General features: G+C 38.7%; 1 protein-coding gene across 1 annotated transcript in view; it reads right to left on the bottom strand.

Annotated features, from left to right (window-relative positions):
* The window catches only part of EYS (eyes shut homolog), a 1407877-nt gene that overhangs the window by 192629 nt on the left and 1196874 nt on the right, over positions 1 to 18374 (bottom strand). Inside the window, 2 exon segments of the mRNA XM_046639782.1 lie at positions 3340 to 3560; positions 11626 to 11734. Coding sequence (XP_046495738.1) covers positions 3340 to 3560; positions 11626 to 11734 — 330 coding nt within the window.

Here is an 18374-nt window from a genome sequence, read left to right as displayed (position 1 = left end):
CTTTAGACCACTTGGTGTAGTCCAGTGTGAGTATGTGTCTGCTGGAGGCTGGGTATTGGTCACGGTGGCGGTGCTTTCTGACCTACTTCATTGATCTGTGTTGTTCCTGATGGACTGAAGCTGCTCATGGCCCCCTCGGGAGTCCTCCTTCAGTACATATCTGGTTCTCCTTTTGGGTTTCTCCATAGACTGCTGGAGTGCTCTATGTATGGTTGGGTATTGGTCTTGTACACAAAACAGGGAAGAGTGACAGACAGCATTCTTATTCTGATGATCTTCCCTGTGGCTCTATAGCCCTCTGTGTTCTTGTATTAAACTTTTGACCTCCTGGGAGCTCTACTATGATTCTTCTGAGACACCTATTGTTGTTGTTGTTGTACCAACACTGACCAACTGCAACGTATTATGGTTTTAGCGTGCACAGGGAGATGCTGGAATGGAAGTCATAGTTGACATGGACCAGCATGTCCTGGGTACAATGCAAGGGGTAGTTTATGGGAGTTAAGCATTGGAGATAAAGATAGAAATCATATCGTTCATAGGATGTGAGGAAGTGTTTCATCTGTTGGGTACACAGCTGGCAAGTCTCCATTTGGATAGCAATAAAAAGGCACATACAGATCTGGAAGACCTTAGCCAGTGCATGCCAAAATCAGTTGAATTTTGAGTGGATTTCTCTAGGGTAGAGGTTGAGAAGCTGAAAGATTGAGAAATGGACATGGAAGGTCAGAATAATGTACATGATAGAAGACAGATATGTTTTTGTGGGAAAATTCACCCTAAGGCCAGATGAGCTGATAAAGCTTCCACACTAGAGAGCAGCCTCCCCGTGTGCAGGCTGGGGTCTTGAATATACATCTTTGTTTCACATACGCCTTGGTTCTTAGTTGGCCCCAGGTAATCTTTGTTGAAATAAATCTGAGAGAATGAACATACAAAGTATAAATCAACCTAGGACTGCTTACGTCTATCCTACTAGGATGACTATCTTTACTTTTATTTTCAAACACATTAAATAACTAAGATTGGAAATAGCGTGAGGTTCTTTAATTTATGCAAACAGGAGGTTATCTTATTTAACATGTACTTGGTATATAACATCTCAGATAATCAATGTTCTAAATTAGAACTAACTCTCACTGCTTCTTCAAGTTGACAATGTTAGACGCTTTTGCAGAAAATTAGAGTGTATTTGTTTTCTGTAGATGCATAACAAAATTAGCAGTTTAAAACGGCACACATTTATTGTCTCACATTATTATCTTGTGACATAGTAGCATTTCCGGGAGTCAAGAGTCCGGGCGCGGCTTACCTGGTCCTCTGCAGAAGACTCTCACAAGTTTCAGTCAAGGTGTTGATCAGGTGGGGGTCTCATCTCAAGGTTCCGCTGGGGAGGGACCTGCTCCTAAGCTCATGTGGTTGTTGGGAAAATCCAGTTTCTTGCTGTCATAGAACTGAGGGCCTCAATATTTGCTGTGAGCCAGACCCCCCTCAGCTCCTGGCTGGTTGTCAGCTGGAGGCCACTCAGTGCCTTGTCAGATGGACCTTCCCCAAATTGTTACATGCTTTATCAAAGCCAGCGAGAGAGTCTCTTTCCAAGATGCAGCTCACGGTCCTGTGTAATCTAATCATGGAAATGAAACCCCATCACCATATTCTATGGGTTACTCGTTGACTAAAAGAAAGTCACAAGTCGCCCCTACACTGAAGGAGAGGAGGTCATGCAAAGGCTTGAACAGCAGGACAGGGGATGGAGGGGACTGTGATAGAGTCTGGTCACCACATAGAGGAAGGGGGAAAGCAATTCTCGTCGCTGCTATAATTCCATCAGTGGCAAAGCTTCATTGACAATATTTGTTTAGGTTAAATGACCAAATATTTCAGACATTAGAAAGTCAGTAGGAGAAGACTTTTTTTCTATTTCTATTTCACTTAATTAGGCAAAAATGCAAGTTTTCCTGCAGGGTTCTGAAGGTTGTCTTGCTGGATAATTTTTCCATTATTATGTTTCAAGAATAATTGCTATTCATGAGTTCAGTATAAAACAGAATACTTCTTAAGTAAAGCCTTTGTTTCCTTCAGAAAAGTGACCATGGCCGAGGAAGCTGTCCTCACTCTTAGCCTCAAAATGCACTGTCTTTCCAAGTCCCTTACAACTTTACCTGTTGTGCTTTCCCTGTATGAAAGACGTCTATATTGTTGCTGTTATTTCACGAATGCTTAAATCAGACTCAGACATAGTTAATCAGAAGCAAAAGTTTTAGACACCCTAAGAGCCGATCTCTTCCTTTTCTACTAATCCGTAGTTTTCTTCAAATTTATTACAGTCAGTCTGTGTTTGTCTAGTACATATATTACCTTGACTTTTTCCTACCTGTCCGTTCCTCTGTTCCCTATCTTTGCCGTTTGAGTCTCTCTCTTTTTTTTCATTTCCTACCCCAGTGACTACTGTCAGAGCCCATCTCTGCTCACCATTTCTTATTCCACTGTTTTGATAGAATTTTTCTCTTCCCCACACTGTGCATGGCAGTGTTTACTTTTATGGAATCATTAACTACTTGATAGCTTGCCCCTTAGAGACACTGAGGTGAATTAATTAAGACATTTCCTGTGAGATTTGGTCAATTTTTCCTTGACTTGAATTATTATAATCTGTGCATGTTTCAGCCTCCACTCTGTCACTATTTGTAGCCCTGAAATAAAGATTTCTCAGAGGACTGAAGAAATTTGGGAATATGTTCTACACTGTCCAAATGAGACTCCCTCAGGGTCGATTCGCTTAAGACATTTTAGTGGAGCAGAAAGTAATTTTAATTAAGATCTTCTTAAGCTTATAAGCATGATGAATCTTTACTCCAAGGAGGAAAAACCTATATAGGACTGCAAATAAAAAGAAGAAATAGATACAGGCATTTTTTCCTCCATCTCTAATCTTAGAAATCAAAGTAGATATCTTTTTTTGAAGATGAGGCACAAACACAATAAAAATTAATACATCAAAACCATTATCAACAAATAATAATCTCTCATTCATATTTACAAAAAGCAGAACACCTTGATGAAACTACTCTTGGATCCATTTGAAATTGCCCGAATCAGGTCCAGTTATCTAGTTATTTTCAGAGGTCAAGAATCTCTTGGCGCTGGAGGCACAATATATAAATTTCTTTGAGCAAACAAGCACCCACCACATGTGTGCATCACCTAAGTAGTGCATAAAAAAACTGAGAAGTTCCAGACCTTTCTTTCCATCACCCAGAAAACAACACTGCTGGCTTGGTTGCTTTTAGAATCTGGAGTCATGCAATATAGGTTGGAGATCAGGAAGCTAGTACTGACCTGATGCAGGTGCCGTTGTTGTGACATAGATGATGAGCACACCAAGGGACATGGCAGTTCTCAATGTTCTTTCCACGTAGTGCTTCATCAATGATGAAGAATTCTTTGTCGTTCACTTGAAGCTCTCGAATGCAGCCCCTGAACCCATAGATGGGGCCTGCCTTCTTATGTATCTTAACATTTGTAGGGACGTGGCCAAGAAACATTGATTCGAAATATGCCTGTAGGAAAAATAACAACAAAAATCTTCTTATAAAGTATTGTCAGATTATAGGAGAAAGACCTAGGATGTTTTGTTCTGGAATTGCAAGTTTTAATGTGTTCTTCTGTGTAAAACTGTTTGCAATTATTGGCTAGTTTGGTCATCTCTACTAAGTTGTAAGATAAGTTACTTTAGAAAAGGGCCCATATTTTACATTTCTTTTTTTATCTCTCACAATATCTAATAAAATTTAGTAGAAAAAATGGGCATTCAATAACATTTACTGATTGATTACTTTAAAATGTACTTTGGAACTCAAGTGTTTGGCATTTAATGTGAACATTACCAAATAATAACTGATGAAGAAAATGAAACCTTGTTAATTATTGCTGGAGATTGAATCGTGCCCCCCACAGTGCATATGTTGAAGTTCTAACTCCCGGCACTTCAGAATGTGATCTTATTTGGAAAGAGAGCTTATACCACTGATCAGAGCATGATAGAATCACTTGCATGATATAAACTGCTGCTTGATCTTTCCTTTCCCGCCCTCAGCAACATATACGCACTGAATCTTCCTCATTTAGATGTACATACAATGCAGCTGCCCTCGAGAGGAATTTCTGAGCTATAATTGGAGTCTGGATGAACTGGTAATGAGCCTGATCTTCAGGGCTGGTGGGCATATGACAGGTGGATGGAGTAGCTTTTGTGCAGTTTACCTCTCTGATGTCCTTATCCCCAAAACGCACTCACACAGTCCAAGCTGATATCGAAAAGTGTTTAAATTGGTATTACCGATACATTAAAATAGAAAACCATCATTGTAAGAATTCAAAAACTAGAGCCAAATAATTAAGTTAGGACTCTGCAGGGAGGAGAGGATGGGAGATGGCCAGTAATATCACTTATTTATTGATATTTGTACTAATATGTTCTGGTTTAATGCAAATGTGCTCTTAGAGAAGAGAAGCCTGTGCAATTCTGGGAACATCAAAGCATCTCCATGACCCATAATAGATCAAACTAATGCTATTATTTGAACTCTTGTTCTTTTTAGCGACTCAGGCTCTGCTGCTAAGGGCATTCCTTTTTTTCCTTTTTATTCTGAGTACTTCATATAGGACTCAGATATAGCGTCACCAGAGGAGGACTATCTTTGGGTATAGTGGGGTGGAAGCTTCAGGGTGTGTTGCTAGAGCCCTCATGCCGCATAGGAGTCTGTCTGTTTTCACATCCTTTCTCCTATGCTAAGTCCATTCATATTAATTACTCTAACAAGCTATTGGCAGAGCTCTTTTCTCACCTAAGATTAGTGACTCCCTGCTAATGCAATCTGAGATCTATCGTGAACCTGCAGACTCTGCGAATCCAAGGTGATGACCTTCTTCTTGCTGAGGATCTCTGACATCTTGGGTATTGATCACACACCTGGCACAGTAAACCTCTCACTGCTTTGACAAGTGAGCTGTTTTAGCACCAAACTGATAGAGGATGCAGGAATATCCTCCTCTTCTGTCAGCAGTGGGCAGATCTGAGGGGAAGTCTAGAGAGCTTTCTATGATTTATTAGACAATTAAAAAACACCCAAACAATGGAAGTAGATGGCTCTTGTATTTCTTCTGGTCTGAAGCCCATGCTTAGTTGGAGCCCTGAAATGCCTAAAAAAAGTGGCTGCCATTGACTGCACATAGATAACCATTAAAATGGTTGACTTCCTCTCTCCCCGGATTCTCAATTATCCAAGAGCTGCCTTTTGTGTGTATAATCATTCCCAAGGAGACAGGTCTTTAAAATAAGTCTTTTCTAATAACTTCTTGTGAATCAGACTATGGAGAATAGAGTCTGACATCAAGATATGATCTTACAAGATAAAACCACAGAGAACAGACATGGACAATCAAGGAGGAATCCTCAACATAATGAAAAATATGAATGATGACTGAGAGAAAAGGACTCCACATCTGACAGGAGTGAAATGAACATTCTTTCGCCTCTCGGAGTTTCTCTTTAAAGAAGAAGATAGTGCTTTTTATCATATGTGGGAATAAAATAAGAAGACAGGCAAAAGGGAACAAACTTCTGAAAACGGGGGGAGGGGTAGATAAGAAGTGGCTTTATCTCCTTTGTTCTGTTTTAATGTAAGTTTATTTAGTGGAGTACTACATACATTTCTGTAAATATATCTTGATTCAATGTTTAGTTTTGTTTTACATCATCAAGTCTGTCTGAAGTTAAATAACTTTTGTGTTAATGAAATATAGGAAGGTAACTGCAGATGTACTCTTTGGTTAAGACTAACCACCAGAGGGTACTTTTCTTTATCCAAGAATACAGTGACATGTAATTGAAATGAACTGGATTTTATTTAAGTATTGGTGCCAAACTTTTGTTTTTAATATTATTTGAATTGTATGTAGAAAAATTCAAAACGGGAGACATTGAGTCTTGTAATAAAGATAGATAAGAGATGTTGAGTAAGGTGTTTGGGAAGAAGGATTTATTTAAATAACTTTCCATGTGTGATTTATGTGTTAAATTCCTTAAAACTGGTTAGAGGTATTAAATTAAGTGGAATCAAAAGGCAGAAGCATATTTATTTAAACCCTCGCTCCCTTTGCAGTTAGTAGATCTCTCTTTCTCTCTCTCTCTGCCATATAAGATGATAATCTCAGCATGCAGTCTCTTCTGTGTCAATTTATATCCCTTTTCAGGGCAGAGCCTCCACCCCTGGTCATCATGGGATTCTCTCAGAGTGTATAGCAGCATCTTGCAAACAAGAGGTTTAATACAAGTTTGTTACACGTGACCTGATTCATGAAACTCAATCCTGCTTTTCTTAGTCTCTTACCTGTCTTTTAGGCCTTTTCTCCTACTTTGTGCTGCCTTAGAACCTTGTTGTTTTGCCAGATTAAGCATATGGTAGGTCATCCCTGGATCCCATCCAAGAAGGAACATTAATATGGCTTTAATTCTAATCTCTGTTTTACATATATATTTTTATATCTATGTATATAGCATAGAGTACAGGGCAGTGCTTATATGGAAGTTCTTGAGTTACTTATGAGATTAATATCAAGTAGCTTACACAAAAAAGTTTTTTTTTTTAAATTTGATAAATATCCTCATTCGTTCCATACTTCACAGTTAAATCTTTGATTCTTAGGGCTTTCTAGGCCAGGGAATGTTCTCAAAACAATATCTTTTCACCTTGTCAAAGGAAGAGCTGAACTTTAGTGAAGCAATCAATAAATTGAGTTGCTACCCTGCGAGCATATGGATATAGAGAAGTGGAAATATAAAAGAAGGATGTGGGGTTATTCTTGACTATAACAAAATTAAATGTAATTAATTAATTAATGTAATGTAATTAAATGTAATCTGGAGAAACAAATTATAAAGAAATGAAATAGTTAGAAAATAACAGTATATAGGTCAGCAAGATGGTGGAATAGAAAGCTCCAGATCCTTCTTCCCTCATGGAGGAGTGTGATTGAACAAGAATATACAGACCATGTCCCTTTTGTGAGAAATGCACAGATTTGGTTAAGAGGCCATTGCACCTCCGGTGAGTGTGAAACCCGCTGTATTGGGGCCAGTAGGAGAATTTGTGGCAGTCAGGCACCACAGCCCTGCCCCAGGCTCAGTGAGGCACAACTGGGAGAAAGCTGCCAGGAAAAGGTGCCACTGAGAACAAAGGTGAAGGTTTGGACTAGCACTCCTTCACTCGCCATAGTCCCTCCCTGCAGTTCAGTGGGAAAGAGCAGCAAAAACTCCCAACTCCTGACTTCTCCCTGAGGATGGAAAGAGTTGGGTGTGCATCCAAAATTATGGCTTTTCAGGGGGTGGCCTGAAGAATGGATTTCTGTCTCCCCATCTTTAAACACTGGTGGGGCATGGCATATTCTAGATGCCTGAGTGTCACCGAGAACAAAAGAAAACTTTGTGGCATCCTGCTGCTCCACAGGACCCATGAGGCAGCAGACAGAGGTTGATACAGCTTGGTGGCCTCTTCTTGGGGCCGGGGTGGGGAGGGGGGTAGAGAAAAATTGAGCATGCTTCCAACATTCGGGCTTTTCAGGGGGCTTTCTGTGCGACTTGCTTCTATTTTGCCTGACTTCGAGCTCTGATGTGACCTGGCATAGCCTAGAATCTTGGGGGCTGCTGAGGACAAGAGAATTGGGCATCTTGTGGCAGCTCCAGAGAACCTTTAATACTGGAGACAGATACCAGAGGAAGCAAAGGATTACAAGCACCTGAAAAAGGAGACTGGCAAGTTCCTATAATAGGGAATTTATAGCCACAAGTCCAGAGAAAACACATCCATAGAAAAGGTTTGAGAGGCTCCCAGACTCTGTAGATGGGTTGATTGGTGTAGGTCCTTTCCTTTACAAAGCCAGTCCACAAAGACTGGAAGAGATGACAGGGTTTTTCAAACGTACGAATCCCGTCACAAAGTTACAAGGCATTAGGAAGAAAAAGAAAAACATAGCCCAATCAAAGGAACAAAATAAATCTCTGGAAACCAATCCTAAAGAAATGGAGAAATATGAATTACCTGACTTAGAACACAAAATAACTGTCATAAAGCTGCTTAATGAGCTCAGGAAAATGAAGCATGAAGAAAATGAGAATATTAATAAAGAGAGAAAACATAATAAAGAATCAAGCTGAAATTTTGGAGCTGATGATACAAAACTGATTTGAAAAAAATCACTAGAGGGGCTCAACAGAAGACTTGATCAAGTAGAAGAAAAAAATCAGTGAACTCAATGATAGGTCGTTTGAAATTATCCAGTTGGAGGAACAAAAAGAGAAAAGCTTGAAAGAGTAAAGACAGCCTAAGGGATTAATGAGAAACCATCAAATGGACCAATACATGCATTATAGGAGTTCCAGAAGGAGAATAGAGAGAGACACGGGCAGAATGCTTATTCGATAATTTAATGGCCCCAAACTTCCCAAATATGAGGTAGAAAATGAACATCCAGACTTAAGAAGCCCAAAAAAACTACAATAAGAATGAACTCAAAGAAGTCTACACTAAGACACATTACAATCAAATTGTTAAAAATTTAACAGAGAATTTTGAAAGCAGCAAGGAAAAAGTGGCTTCTCGTATACAAGGGCACCCCCATAAGGCTATCAGTGGATTTCTTACCAGAAGCTTTGCAGGTTTGATATAGTCAAAGTGTTGAAAATAAAAAACTGCCAAACAAGAGTACTATATATGGCAAACCTGTTCTTCAAAAATGAAGGAGAGATAAAAATTTTCCCAAATATACAAAAGCTGAGGAAGCCCATCACTACCAGACCTACCTTACCAGAAATGCTACAGGGAGTCCTTCCTGTTGAAATGAAAGCACACACTATACAACAAGATGAAAGCATATGAATAAATAAAGCTCACTGGTAAAGGTAAATATATAGACAAATAGAGAATTCTGTAATACTATCATGGTGGTGCATAAATCACTTGTAATTCTGGTATAGAAGTTAAAAGACAAAAGTATAGAAAACACAATAACTATAAAAATGTATTAATGTATACACAATATAAAAGGAAGTCATATGTGATATCAGTTATATAAAGTGTGGAGGAGAGGAGAAGTAAAAGTAAAAATCAATGAAACATAGGAAGAGAGCAAGAGAGAAAAAGAGGGACAAAAAAGTTACAAGACAGAAAACAAATAATGAAAAGGAAATAGCAAGTCCTTATCTACCAGTAATCACTTTAATGTAAATTCCCCAATCAAAAGACATAAAGTGACTGAATGGATTAAAAAAAGATTAAAAAACCCGAAAAAACAAGATCCAACTATATTCTGTCTATAAGAGACTCACTTTTGATTTAAGGACACATGTAAGCTGAAAGTAAAAAGATGGAAAAAGATATCCCATGCAAATGGTAACCAAAAGAGAGCAGGAGTGGCTACACTTATATCAGACAAAATAAACTTAAGTCAACTACTATCACAAGAGACAAAGAATGACATCATCTAATGATAATAGGGTCAACTGACCCTGACAATGTAACTGTTATATATATACATATATATATATATATGCACCCAACATCCGAACACCCAAATATATGAAGCAAACACCGACAGAACTAAAGAGAGAAATAGAGAGTAGTACAATAATAGTATGAGATTTTAATACCCCACTTTCAAAAATAGGGGGCTGGGGTCCTAGTCTGTGAGAAGCTCACCACAGACAGCCTCCACAAGGGGGACTGGACCGAGCTTTGGGTCTAACCCACTTGGGAAGGCAGCGATGAGTCCCTCAGACTTCGGAACACTTGAGCTGGGATGAACACAAGGAGGCAGAGAATTGTAAAAAAGATTGAGAGAGCCTGAGTGCCTTCTTTCTTTATCACCCTGAAACTATCCAAATTCTTTTCAATTTAATTAATAAATTCCATCCCCACCTGTCGGTCTCTGTGTGTGCTTGTGTGTTACCTGGGGCACTCTGATCAGTATTTCACTTGGTCAACTCAAAGGGCGAGGAGACTGATTTATCACAAAGGCTATAAATACAAGATATATTTATCAGTTTCAATAACAGAAAGACTTTTACTGAGCACTTGTTGAATTCTATTCATTAAAGATGTGAGTCATTAATGTCTGTTAGCAGCACGTTGTACGTTATTCATAAGAAAATACGGAGCTTTCACTATGAAAAAATGGATGACTATAAGGAGTTAATAAAGATAAAATCATATTGAATACTTTACCTAAAACTTTTCACAAAACTATGATTGCTCCATATTATTTCCGCCATTTGAATATTTCATGTCTTGAATCTAAATATTTGGCCATCTGGGGCTCTAGTATGACTTTTTAAAACAGGAAAACCCATTTTATTTCTACTCTAATGATCCACTTGAACAGGGTTGAGTTGGCCACAGCAGCAAATGAAGAGCAGTGGACTGTATTGTAATGGGACAAAGAAGGGTTGGGATCAGAGACCATAGATCGAGTCTCCTTCCTTATTCCTACAGAACTTTGGGCATCTGACGCTTAGCTTGCTCAGGCTTATAAAGGGACAATCATTCTGACTTTGGAGGGTTCCAGTGAGGATCAGATGAGAGAATATCTATGACCATAATAGGGAAAATGTAATGTGTTTATGCAAATGCTAGATGTCCCGTACACTCTCAACAAGAGACTACATAGCAAAAAAGGGGAATAAAATGACATTTCCAATTCATGAGGGCACTACACACTGCCAGCTTTAATGTGTACCAAAATTAGCACTTTGGAGCTCTAATTATACAGATTAACTCTCCATGGTGATCAAACGAACCAGGAATTCTTTATCTTAAATGTATTGCTATAAAGTCATACTAAGAAGCATGTAACCAACCACATCATTAAAATTAAAAGAATTCAGCAAATTGCCTGGTCTCTGGAGGGACAAACATCCTCTCTTCTTTCAAATTAGCTTCCTTCAATGTTTCTAAGAAAAATTTTCTGGCCAATGTAAATCTGGGAAACTGAGAAGGGACTTTTTAACAGCACAATAGAAACACTACCATATCCTACAAAAATGTAAGTTTTTAGGGCCAGCCCTGGTGGCCTAGTGGTTAAGTTCAGTGTGGCCCAGTTTCAGTTTCCAGGTGTGGACCCTACACCGCTCATCTGTCAGTGGCCATGCTGTGGTGGCGGCTCAGATACAAAAAGAGGAAGATCAGCAGTGGATGTTAGCTCAGGGTGAAACTTGTTCAGGAAAAAAAAATGTACATTTTTAAGCATTGTTTTGTATCTTGCTGATCTTTCCCCATTCCTGAGCTGTGTTTTCTTTTTAATCAACCATAATATATTATATGCAAAGTGTGAAAAGGAAAATCAGTTTCTTGTTAAATTTAGTAAAACTTTTATAGTGACAGGCAATATTAAATATGTTTAATTATATCTAAAGTATTAGCAATGAATATTCTGGTGTTTTGTTGAGAGTTTTTACAGGAATCTATTCAATAAAGAAATATGATTTGTGCTTAGTAACTTAAAAACAAATACTTATTTGAAATATTGAGGGCAGACTTAGTAATGCTTGGAACTGGGTATTTGCATGCCTACCTGAGAGGCATGAGGGGTCTCTGTGTCTTTCTTCTGAATTGGAGGTTTTCCATCTGCAGTCATTTCAATCATACAAGCAACCCCAGGGCTGCCAACAGGAATTGTGTAGCTAGAAAGAAACCAGAAGAGGCCATTATCGTACGTGTTATTGGCAAGAACAAGGTAACTTCACACATGGATGGTAAACACTTCTTCCACGAGAGAGTTACTTTGTGGATCACAATAATCCTGAAATATGGTCTCAACCAAGTGTGAACATTTTAGGAGAGAGAAAAGATATATTTCTTTTCTAACTCTGTATTTTATTTCCTTTTCACCTCTTGTCTTTAAATCAGGACTTGAAACGCTTTCAGAAAGTTAAACCCCCACAAAACAAAAAGAGCTTTATGTGTGTAAGTAGGTATTGATAAATCCTAAGTGCTAGCTGTGGTTGACATATGGTCTCACCTAAGTAGGAGATTGTTGAAGTAACATCAACGTTAAATGATGCTAAGCGCCCTAGGTAGAAATTTCCCCTCCTTGGCCTACAGGGGAAATAGAAATGGAATAAGAAATGAAAGGCCGAATACCCTGGAGCAGCGAGATTACACTGTGATACAGTTATCAGAACTCAGCGAGCATGCTGCTAATGTATCGGCTGGTACTGCGTCTCACAGATAAAGAGGAGTATGAGGTTCAGGCAATTTGTAGAATGAATAGCAGAAATGGTCAACACACAATTGAAAATTTATCAGAGTTTATAGAGTGATGCAATCAGATGAAAAGGCCCATATACAAAAGTACTTGGCATACTTTTTAAATAGAATTTTAAAAGACAATTCAAATGACATTACCCTGTTACTTGCTATGCATAACAATAGTAATTTGCATTGTTATAAAGTCTATTCCACAGAGATATTAGAAATACATTTACTAGTCTTAACGTAGCTATCTCTGCATATTGAAAATGTAAATGATTTCAATGCTAATTTTTGCTCATTTGTATTTTCTAAATTTTGGACGAGGGAGACACCTAATCTTTATTTTTAATTTTGACCAACCACCCCAGTTTGCCCAGCACTAAGTTTTCCTGAGACTTTCTGTGCTAAAACCAGGGAAGATCCTGGCAAACAGGATCAGTTGGTAATTCTGCTTTTAAAATAAAAAGTCAGTTTTATTAAAAAATCATTGATTAAATCATTTACCAATGTTTTTTCTTAAAATTAACTTTGGAAACTAAATTGAATGGAAAAAACAAACCAGAAGGCCCTCTTCCCCCCACCTCCCAAAAGGGACTACTGTCTCCCTGGTTCCCTCTTCCCTCTTAACTAGAAATGCAAATCTGATAAGGTCCTTCCATGACATTATCCCACTGCTTGGCTTTTGCTCTGGTTCACAAACGTCACTTCTAATTCTGATCAGACCATTGTTGAAAATTCTAAAATTCTAGGAATAACGTCTAGAGTCTCCCATCGTGTGAAACAGATACTGTAGGCATATTTGAAGCACATGCCATCTAGTTGATAGTGGCAGGTAGACCTGCATGATGCTTCTACTGGAGATGGAAGGAACAACTCTCAGGTAACGCACATGTCCTTATTAAGAAACAACAATACCTCTTTTCATTTGTTTCACTCAGGGCTTTTTGAAATCTAACCCTGAACTGCAGATCTACAAAAGGAAGCCACTGTCACCTCCAGCTTTTCTTCCCCTGACCTTTCTACTGTGGGGGACTGGAATTGGCCACCCCAAGATATGTCTCTTTGGCATGAGGATTATTTGGGGCTGGTTACTTTTAATAAACTGCAGACAAGAAAGCAACTCTGAAAAGCAAAGTTTACTTACCCTTTGTTAAGAAACATTTACATTGTAAAGGAAATCTCCATCTGTAAAGGTGTCTTCCTCTCTGTACCAGGAAGAAGGGGGCATGATCTTATCTCTAGAAACTCTTATCAATGCCAAAGGCAAGGACTTAAATCTGCAACTTTTTTACTGTACTTGTCTGGTAACCTCCTGTAACTGACTCCCCCCACCACCAACATCCTCCTTTGTCTTTAACTGAGGAGGATATTTAAGGTGGTGGCTTCGGCCATTTTGGTGAGTTGCTCAGTTTGCCTGAGCCTCTTCCATGTATATATGTTATAAAGCTTTGTTTAATTTTCTCCTGTTATTCTGTCTCATGTGAATTTAATTTGTTCTCTGGCCAGAAGAACCCACAGCAGGTGAAGGAAATGTCTTCCTCCCCTACACTACCAAATGGGCGACTCCACTGTCGTCTAGGTCTATGTATGTTTTTGGAAACTGACACTTTAATTCCACCAGAGACTTCTCCACACGTAGATTCTTATCACGTTCATTTTTATAATGTCTCATATTTGCTTCCAGACCAAATTGTGTCATAAGAAACAAAAAAAAAGCTCTATAAACAAATTAGACATTATGCCACATAAGCCATTTGAGAAAAAAATCTAAGAGCATAGCCCTGTGCCTCTCGAGTACTGCTGAGGCCAGCCCAGTCTAATGATTTAAAGACTCAAGGATCACATTTTAAGATAATCCATTGACTGGCTGAGTGATCTTGGGCAAACCACTTCACCTTTCTTCCCTGAAGTCTGATTATCCACAGAAGGCAGATAATCATTCTTAGCTCATAAATGGCTAGTGAGAATCACATTACTTAATGTACATAAATCATTCAGTGCTAATATTAAAATCCAAAGTTAAAGCAATTATTTGCTGACTAGACAGGGATCTCTACAGAGATTTTTGTGAAAATAAATTATACAGTCAAGTTGAAGTGTTCATCTACTTCTAATAATATTGCTTGCAATGGAATTCAAAATCAAATACTCAGATTGTATTATTTTAAAAATTAAAATTTGATGAGACACATTTTTTTAGTGTCCTTTTTCCTGTTCTTTGGATTTATGGTCTTTAGGTATGCTAAGCAAATTGGCTGAAACATTATGATTTGGAAAGGACAATTTATTTTTAAAATTTTAGAAGATCCTGTTCAAACTGGAAGTTCAGGTTATCCATAACCAAGGGAAGGGCTGTAAAACTGTACACAGTGGACAGTGGATCAGTCAATTAAATCAAGTATGTTTATCTAATTGAATACTCTTCAGCTCTTAAGCCACGAAGTAGAATAATAATTAATGGCATGGAAAGATATTTGTATAAAATGGAAAAAGAGATAAAGACAATTTGGATGATGTATCATTTTAATAACAATATGCATAGAGATAACATCAGAACTACTTTCACTAATATTAACAGTGGCTATGTCTACTTGCTAGGAATGAAGATGATTTTTCATTTATCTCTTTTTCTTATTTGTATTGTTTAAATTTTGGACAATGAACTTATAATAGTTTTCAATTTCACTTCTTAAAAGAAAAGTTCCCTTTTTATTTTTGGTGAGGAAGATTTGCCCTGAGCTAACATCTGTGCTGATCTTCCTCTATTTTGTACGTGGATCATCTTCTCAGCATGGCTGATGAGTGGTGTACATCTGAGCCCGGGATCCAAATCCAGGAACCTGGGCCACTGAAGTGGAGGGCACCAAACTCAACCACCATGCCATTGGGCCTGCCCCAGGAAAATCCAGGTTTTAAAAAACAATCAAGGATGAAATAATTTGCCAACATTCTCTGTTTTCCTGGATTCTGTGCCTTCCTTCTGGGTACACCTGTCTATCTACCTTCTTGCTAAGTACATCTTAAGTAATTCTTGTAATGACAGTTTGTGGCTACTAAACTCAGAGACAGGTCACACTTCCTACCACCCTTGAACAACAGTTTAGCCATGTATAAAATTTAAAATTTTTTCTTTTAGAACTTTAAACATACTACCTGACTATTTTCTGCATTCGCTTGTTGATGTGAAATCGTTGGTTCCATTTAAAGGCTGTTCTTTTGCCACTTTAGTTTTTCTTTCTGGCAGCTTGAAGATCTTCTCTTTAACTGCAAAGTGAGTCCATATGTGGATTAATCATTATTTACTCTTCCTAATAATCCTAGTGCACTTTTGATCTTGAGAATTATGTATTCCTTCAATTTTGGAAAATTCTCACCTGAATCATCTAATATTGGTTTTTGACATTCTCTGAAATCTCTTTTTCTAGAGTTTTCCTACAACTTATATTAGACAGTTTTTGGAAGCCTGTTAAGCTGTTCTCTAAATTTCTTAATCTTGCTTTCACTTTTTAAAATACTCTCTTAATTCTCTGTTCTGTATCCTTCCTAGGCACCAATTTTTTCTTCAAGTGTCTCTAGGACTGTTTATCCTGTCTACTGAGTTTTAAATTTCAATGAATATAATCTGTTGTTCTCAAGCTTTTGAAGTTTTTTTGTGTTTCAGCTCCACCGGTCCCTTCACAGAGCTGAAAAGATGCCTGATGCAGTTCTGCTCACGATGCTTTGGCGTCATTCTGTTTTCTTCCTGGGCTGAGAGTTTGCCACAGATCAGAATCCCTGACGACAGTCTCCCTCCCTCTGTGTACATGCATCTTTCATGTGTATCTTTTTTCTTTTTAAAGACTGGCACCTGAACTAACATCTGTTGCTAATCTTTGTTTTTGTTTTTTGCCTTCTTCTCCCCAAAGCCCCCATGTACACAGTTGTATATTCTAGTTGTAGGTCCTTCTGATTGTGCTGTGTGGGACATCGCCTCAGCATGGGCGGACGAACAGTGCCACGTCTGCGCCTAGGATCCGAACTGGTGAAACTCTGGGCCGCTGAAACGGAGCGCACGAACTTAATCACTCTGCCACGGGCCGGCCTCTCATGTGTGTCTTGGAGTGAATACTTTCAGTCTCCTTTGCCTGTAGGAGCCGAGCTTCCCTGTTTCTTGACTTCGATCTCAGCAGGCCTGTCATTTTAGTTCTTTTGCCGCTTTCCACTTTTGTCTGTTGCTGTCTGTGGAGATGTTTACTCTCTTTTGGAATTCGCCTTTATATTTTCAGTTGTCTATTTTTTATTTTCTTTTCAGTTGCTATGCGTTGACACTAAGGAGGAGTGTCAAAGTGTGAATTGACAGAGTCATCTTGACTAGAAGTTCCGGTTGTTTTTTATAATAAGAAAAGACAACAATAAAGATCAAACTAAGTCCTTGCCTTTGAAGGGCCATGGAAACAGTAAGTTATCTTTAATTTGTGAGAGGCAGAATGAAGAAAAATTAAGCAAGCCATTTGGCGGCGGCTTTATGATTTTGCCGGCTTTAAATTTGGAAGAACTAATTTCTTTGGCTTTTTCCATCTCAGGTTTGTTTTGCGCTAAAGGCATTTCAATGCATCTGTCTCACGATTTTTTTCAGTGGCGTATTTCAAAAGCACATAAGTAAAGTGGTTTGTTTTCCCTCCAGAGAGAAATAGGAAGTATGGATTTTTTCTTTTCTAAGGTACTTGTGCTGGATTTGTCAAATCTGGGAGTTGTTTGAGGCACTGCCATTAAACCACGATGAAATTAAGAGCTTTACAGGACTATTGCAGTGCTGTGCTGAAGGCCCACACGGCAGAGCTCATGCATAACTGCAGCAGCTACAGGATTTCGAAGCCATATCCTCACAGCAGCAGAACCGAACAGTACCAACTGCTTCTGGGGAAACTGCAAAAGTGATGACGACATGGAATGCTTCCACAGGTGCGAAATATAAATGCTCTTTTCTCTTGTCGCTAGGTTTGGCTATTACCCAGCAATAATGCTAGCTTGTTTGTTTTAAATTTCGAATATGAGTTAACTTTGCTAGTAAGTTTCTTCCTTTATTTACCTGAATTAGACTTTAAAAATGAACGCAAAAATAAGTTCTCTATATGGATAACTTGCAATATAGATAGCAGTTAAATGAGTCTCCAAATTAATAACTGTCCTGCCCAATAATAAGCAGCCTTAGTGTTTACCAAACAGTATTGCTCTGAAGGGAATGGATAGTATGCAGATTAGGCTCCATCTTCTCAGGCTAGACTTAGGACCGAGAGAGAGGTTAACTTCCATCGCTAGCAGCTGTGACGTCCACGTTCAGCCCAAAGTCGCGGCTGAGCTGAGTTAGGCCTGCACAAAGTAGCTGAGGTGGGAGAGTCATGCAGCAGATGGCAGTAAAGGTCCATGGCAGACACCAAGGCCCTAAAAGGCATCTGGTCCCCACAAAGATAGGATCTAATTGATAGTGTGATTGTTTTAGCTCCCTGTTTGCAACAGGAAAACATGGGAAAATATATTTAAAAGATTATACATCAGGCAATATGGATGAAACTGTCCAGGCATACAGCTTTTCTCACCAGGGCATATATCCGATGTGGTTGTCATGGCTTGTGAGCAAACTTAAGACGACACTGTTTAAAAGTCTGACGGTTTCATACAGCCCTATCAACACAGCCATATTTCTTGAAGTTGTCAGTGTGACTCAGCACAATCTATATGTTAAAACAGTTTAAAAAAAGATGAGGCACAAAAGTCAGAGTGTTAGGCCCTTTGCCAAACAATGTAAGCACACAGAAAGCATCCTGAAACATCCCTTCTTGTTCAGGGCGTTGAGGAGCTGGCCAGGCTGGCTAGACAAAACAGCTTGTGCAAGTAACTCTGCGTGACCTTTAATAGGTGATTGTCACGAGGATTTCTTGTTTCTGGACGACTGTCACGAGATGGTCATTGGTTTTAGATGATTTAATTTAGCTTTTCCTCCTACTGACGGGCCAAATATACTTAATAATAAATTACAGAGAAAACCAAGCCATTATCCTGTGAAGCATTGATGTGAAAGACCCTGCGACG

The sequence above is a fragment of the Equus quagga genome, chromosome 15 (assembly GCF_021613505.1).
Source record: "Equus quagga isolate Etosha38 chromosome 15, UCLA_HA_Equagga_1.0, whole genome shotgun sequence".
NCBI classification, from domain to species: domain Eukaryota; kingdom Metazoa; phylum Chordata; class Mammalia; order Perissodactyla; family Equidae; genus Equus; species Equus quagga.
The sequence above is the reverse complement of the archived record's forward strand: the minus strand, read 5'-3'. Positions and strand labels throughout refer to the sequence as shown.